Here is a 6,000-nt window from a genome sequence, read left to right on the forward strand (position 1 = left end):
TCTTGCCCCATCCTGCCAAGCAGCTGCCTTTCATGAAACACTGTAACAATGAGAGTTTTTAGGTTTGGTGAACAAACAATACTGAGCTTGTCACAAAGGTAGAACTCCTTGGAGAAAGCTAAGAGACATTATAGAGGCTCAGAAACTTAAGAACTCAAATTCTGGAGCTCCAACCTAAATAGTTTTAAATATAGAGATCTTTCTTTCTAGAAACACTGATACTTTCTCATATCCATGGTGTTTTAAGGTCTCAGCCTATGTTAGTAGCCTATTGCTACTGAGTTCTAATGATTTTATTTCCCAGTTTCACATTGATGCATAGATCTTGCAATGTTGTCTAGGGAAACAGTAGAGATTAGTAACTCTATTTTTTGAAGTCTCTTGAAATGTCAAAGAATAGAAATTATTAGGGTACATCTTTTCAACTGCCTAGCACTGACTTATGGGAAAGGTTACAGTTTTACTTATAAAATATATGCACTGATATGGGTCAGTAGTCCTTAATATCAGTTAGGTGTGCAGTCAGGTATAGCAGGTCTCTTACCATAGTGATCTCTAGGAAAGCTCACAGATGAGATGTGTTGTGACTTAAATTCTACTAGAGTTCAGTGTTGCACTGGATGATATTTTACCCTGATTTTTGTACCCCACAGTACTAAGAGAATCCCTTCAATATTTTCTTTTTTAAAAAAAAAAGTATTTATGATAACACATTTAAGAAATATCAAAAAATTAAATCTTGTTTGTTCATCACAAATGTAAATGAATCTTTTACTATCAGGATACTAGAAAAGAAGGAAAATTTACTGTTTGAACCTCTTAAATAGAGCCTGACTTCCGTTGTGATATGTATTGAACCCTGAGGGATGGATAAAACCACTTCAGAGCATTTTGTTTCCTGAATTAGTTGACCTTCTTGGTATTCATAAGGAAATATTTTGTATTTTTGGTCTAAAAGAAGAAAAGCACAAATAGAATGGACTGTCTCAGCCAGCAGAAATGGATCTACATTTGCATCAACCACTAATCTTTTCATACTTGGATAAAATTTATTTACTATTTTAAGAAATTCTTTTCCTGTTTTACATGTGACCAGCTGCATGCATTCTTATGGTGGAAACTGAACTGATGAGATTTTGAGGAGAAAATGTCATTGACTACTACTTGACAAAAAAGCAAAATGCTGACCTTTCGAAGAACCCTTTGGCAATGCTTGGTGTACAGAACATTGCCAGTATCATCTCTTGAACAAAATGCTTGTGTTTAGTGTTTCTGGTGTTTGTGCTCCCAATAGAAGATCAAAGTGTAAAAAACTAATCCAAAGGATAAAGTGTTTTGATTATTCTGATATTAAGTGTATCCTTAGTGGTATAAGTGTTATTTTTCAGCTACTGTAATTGGCAAAACTACAAGTCTCTTCCAGACACTAAAGTATTCGTGTGAGGTGGAAATAGTAGTCAATTCAGAGAGGATAAGATACCAGAAAAAATATGGAAATATTGAACTGTCAGATATTTGTATGGGCAGTTCCACTGACTGAGGAGTAATTTGGAAGTACGTCTGCTTAGATATTAGGGGAAGGTATCTGCCATTTTCTGGGGTTTATGGTCTGGAATTCTGAAACAGCAGCATTGTCAACAGCAAAGAAAGATTTACTCCTTTATGTTTAGCAAGCATGATAGGAAAAAATTGAAACTTGGCGCAGTTTATACTATTCACTTCTCTGTCCCATAGGGAGAATATATTTCTTAATATTACCAGAACTGACATTCCGTCACCTTGGACAAGTGAATCCTAAGATTAAAAATAAATATGCAGTTCAATTCAAATAAGGCACTTGCAAGCCCTTCCACCTTCCCTTTTCAAGGACTTCTTATGAGGACCTGGTAGGATGAGTGCAGCCATGTACAGTAAGCAAATGCCCGTGGAACAGTTTGTATTAATTCAGAAACCAGAAGACAAATTCTGAATATTATTTTTATTCTGTATGCTGCCTCTGGCTTCTAGATTATGTTTAAAAGCAATAAAAATACATGGAACTGGGCTCAATTTCTAAAAAGCTGTGTTTTGTAAGGGAGAAAGACCATCTCCAGTAAGGCTTCTTCCCTTCTGAAATTTTAATTCCCTAAGATGTTTTTTTAATGAAATATCTTATTTTTAGTATCTGTTTATTTTAAGAGCTGAAGATGCTCTTTTTTGTGAGTTAACTGAGGTTATAGCTTCATACACCTTTTACAGCTACCCAGAGCTGTGAAGCAGGTTTGTTTAGCCATTTGCTAATGAGCGTCTCAGAACAAGAAAAAGTTATTTCTGTAGTCAGCTTAGCGTTAGAAGGGTAGAGTAGCTTTTTTGGGGTGACTATATACAACAAAAACATTTACAGTGCAATATCTTTGCAGATCAGTGAAGCAGAAGCACATCTTAACCTACTTCCAGATGTGCTTTAGTCATTCGTGCTGAAGCAAATTAATATTGCCTCAGGTGCCTTTCTGGTAGAAACAGCAGATTAGCCAGTGTGACCTCAAGTGTTGCAGTTCATAACCTTTTATCTTCATGGGTGGCTAAGAAGGAGATTTATCCTATATCTACTGGCATCTATGCTGAGCTGTATGTAATCAGCTGAGCATAGTGACCTCTGACTTGCATCATTTTACTTGCAAAGTAAAAACATTGCATCATTTTACTTGCAAAGTAAAAACATTCGAGGATTTTGCTTCATCTTTTCCTTCTCCAAACAGAAAATAAAAGATGTGCTATTTCTGCACTAGCTATCTGGATAGATTAATTCATGTTCAGGAAGTATTTCAGGAAGTGAAGATTATTATCTCTTGTCCTCTGTATCCCATTCAGTATAGTTATAGCAGTAACAACAATTCTTTATAGACAGATTTTAACAATTGAACTACATGGCACTGAATTCTGGTTTCGCGTTATTGTGTTATTCTGTAGGCTTAACATCTAGATCAAATGATCATTTCGGCATAATATCTCTTGTTCTCATCTTGAATAAGTATGCTGCTAGTCATCTATTCCACATAGAAGGCATACCACTAATGGGATGCAAGCCATTTCAGAATGGTTGTGCAGCCTAAGTCAGAGTTGTGAATCACTGTTGCTGCAGTCATTCTTGGTACTTTTGTTATGTCATTCCTGCCTCCCTTCCAAAAAATAAGACTCTCTATATTGAATAAATAGAAATGTGCACATGATACTTGAAGTTGAAACAATGAGACAAGGTTTTTGAAATTAACTGTGCACATTCACATTTCCTACTCCCATTTTCTTTCAAGTCCTGCTTGCCAAGTATTTCTGGAGGAAAAAAAAAAATCCAGAAGGTATTGTTAACCTAGGTAGTGCTATCCAACCTCAACCAATTCACCTTAAAGATATTCACATGCATCCCAACACAGGTAATTTATATTTTAACATACAGAAAATGTACTTGGTTATAGCTATCATAGCCTTAAAGGTGTCAGGACTGAAGACCTGAAGTAAGATTTGGGTACCTGATTTTGTCTTTTATAACTATGCTTGTGTAAGTAAAGATAACACCTTTCCCAGTAAGTATACATTGTCAGGGTTCTTCTATACTTACTCTAGAACAAATTCTTGTAGATTAAGCTTGTTTGCTTCTATTTTGCTTTTCATTTTTCTAATAAAAATTATATTAATCAGTTTATGCTGTTTATTCAGCAAGTTTTGAACAGCAGTACAGGAACTGACAAGGTACTTCATTCTGCTGTCACTTAAAGAAATTCATAGTAGTAAACTAAGTGTTGAGAAACTTTCTTATTACAGAAAATAACATTTTTATATTTAGACAGTTTTCTGAGAAGCTTTGAAGATCAGATACTTTGGGGAAACAATTTAAAATGTATTAAAATAAATTCCTCAGAGGTTCTAAGATTTATTTCTTAAAGTATCTCCCAAAATGTTACATAGATGAAAGTATATGCAATTGCACTGGTCATTTACAAAGTATTTCTCCTGTGTATGCTGATGAATTTGTGTGGTGCCATCACAGTGAATGAATGATTGATAAGGGCTTTCCAAGTAGACTTGCAATGACCAGATTACTTGTAATCTCAGACTCAAATATCCCATTTAATAAGATAGAACTAGCTCTTAAGTAGACTGTAGCTTTAATGCATTAAGGTGTGCAATGCAGTTACTTGCTATAAAGCATGGTAATTGAAATGTATTTTTTAAAGTGATAAATCATTAACTACATTAGCTATTTTTCTTCTATTCAAAAAAGTATTTTCCTTACTTTTGCAGAGCTGCAGGTTGTATGCAACAAAACACTTACGAGTATTGCTGAGAGCAAATGTAGAGTTCTTCAGCAACTGGGGGATTGAGTTACTGGTGACCCAGTTACATGATAAAAATAAAACTATTTCTTCTGAGGCACTTGACATTCTAGATGAGGCATGTGAAGACAAGGTGAGCATCCTTTCCCTTTTCAATGTCTTTTTGGTATGTTACTCTAAGCTGTTCCCCACCCCCTCCCCCAGTAGCAAAATAAAAGTATGCAAGAAGCTAGTGATGATTTCCTTTCTTGATTGTCATTGATGGACTTCATAATAGTTTATAGACCCCTTGCCAAACATACTGCAATATTAATGACAATAAAATGTAGACTTCTGGATTATGCTTACTTTTAAATATGAATTCAGACTAATTCAGCTGTTTTGATCATTATACTTTTTGTAAAGGGGATATATATTAATGACAGAAGATACTTAAAGTAGATAATATTAGGATGAGGTTAGGGCTGTTCGATACTTCCTTTTGTGAAAAAACTTGATGCCTCATTGCTGGCAGACTGTTGTAATTGTAATTCTCAGAATTATATAGTGCTCAGATATTCTTTATGCATTTTTTATTATTTTAGGCCAATCTTCATGCTCTTATCCAAATGAAACCAGCTCTTTCTCACCTTGGAGACAAAGGTTTGCTTCTACTCCTAAGGTAAATATTGAATATGCTGTTTGACTTAACACTGTGGAAACAATAAGTGTTTGGTTTTATTCAAATCATGTGATTTAAGTGGAGTACTGACTGTCTTATGTTACTTTACAGATTTCTGTCCATTCCAAAGGGGTTTTCATATCTAAATGAAAGAGGTTATGTAACAAAACAAATGGAAAAGTGGCAAAAGGTAATACTGAGAATAAAATGTGTGTGTTTGCTTGAAATTAGGAGGAGGAAGGGTGTGAACATGCAGGTTTAGAAGGTCAAACATTATTATAAATATTGTACATTAATATATCTGTATTGCTAATGCCAATACATTTTTTGTCTCAATGACTTATGATTTTGCTGAAAAAGGTTCACAGGGACTTACAGTTCCATAGCTCCTCTGTACTTGTGTGCTTTTGATTTACCCAGGCCTTTTATATAATTTTGATATTCCAGCAAATATTTCAGGAGTGTAGTGACTTACTGACTTTTCAGAATAGGTTGCTGTGTATGGTCTTATCTAGAGAAGTATGGAAAGGAATACTACTTTTCAAGATGCCTGTCAACTCTGGTTATAGAATCATAGAATCATTTAGGTTGGAAGGGACCTTTAAGATCATCGAGTCCCAACCGTTAACCTAACACTACCAAAACCACCACTAATGAGAATGCTGTGGGACATGGTGTCGAAGGCTTTACTAAAGTCTAAGTAAACAACATCCACAGCCTTTCCCTTGTCCACTAAGCGGGTCACCTTGTCATAGAAGGAGATCAGGTTAGTCAAGCAGGACCTGCCTTTCATAAACCCATGCTGACTGGGCCTGATCACCTGGGTTTCCTGTACGTGCCATGTGATGGCACTCAAGATGATCTGCTCCATAATCTTCCCAGGCACAGAGGTCAGAATGACAGGCCTGTAGTTCCCCATATCTTCCTTTTGGCCCTTCTTGTAGATGGGCATCACATTTACTAACCTCCAGTCAACTGGGACCTCCTCGGTTAGCCAGGACTGCTGATAAATGATGGAAAGTGGCTTTG

At 35.7% G+C, this 6,000-nt stretch overlaps 1 protein-coding gene across 1 annotated transcript in view; it reads left to right on the forward strand.

The window, feature by feature from the left end:
* Nucleotides 1–6,000, forward strand: part of LOC104291630 (rapamycin-insensitive companion of mTOR-like) — a 74,096-nt gene that overhangs the window by 50,734 nt on the left and 17,362 nt on the right. Inside the window, exons 21-23 of the mRNA XM_009890890.1 lie at nucleotides 4,279–4,443; nucleotides 4,895–4,971; nucleotides 5,083–5,161. Of these exons, the coding sequence (XP_009889192.1) occupies nucleotides 4,279–4,443; nucleotides 4,895–4,971; nucleotides 5,083–5,161 (321 nt within the window). The remainder of the gene's footprint in view (nucleotides 1–4,278; nucleotides 4,444–4,894; nucleotides 4,972–5,082; nucleotides 5,162–6,000) is intronic.

Source organism: Charadrius vociferus, unplaced genomic scaffold, assembly GCF_000708025.1.
Source record: "Charadrius vociferus isolate BGI_N301 unplaced genomic scaffold, ASM70802v2 scaffold1118, whole genome shotgun sequence".
In the NCBI taxonomy this organism is placed as follows: Eukaryota; Metazoa; Chordata; class Aves; order Charadriiformes; family Charadriidae; genus Charadrius; species Charadrius vociferus.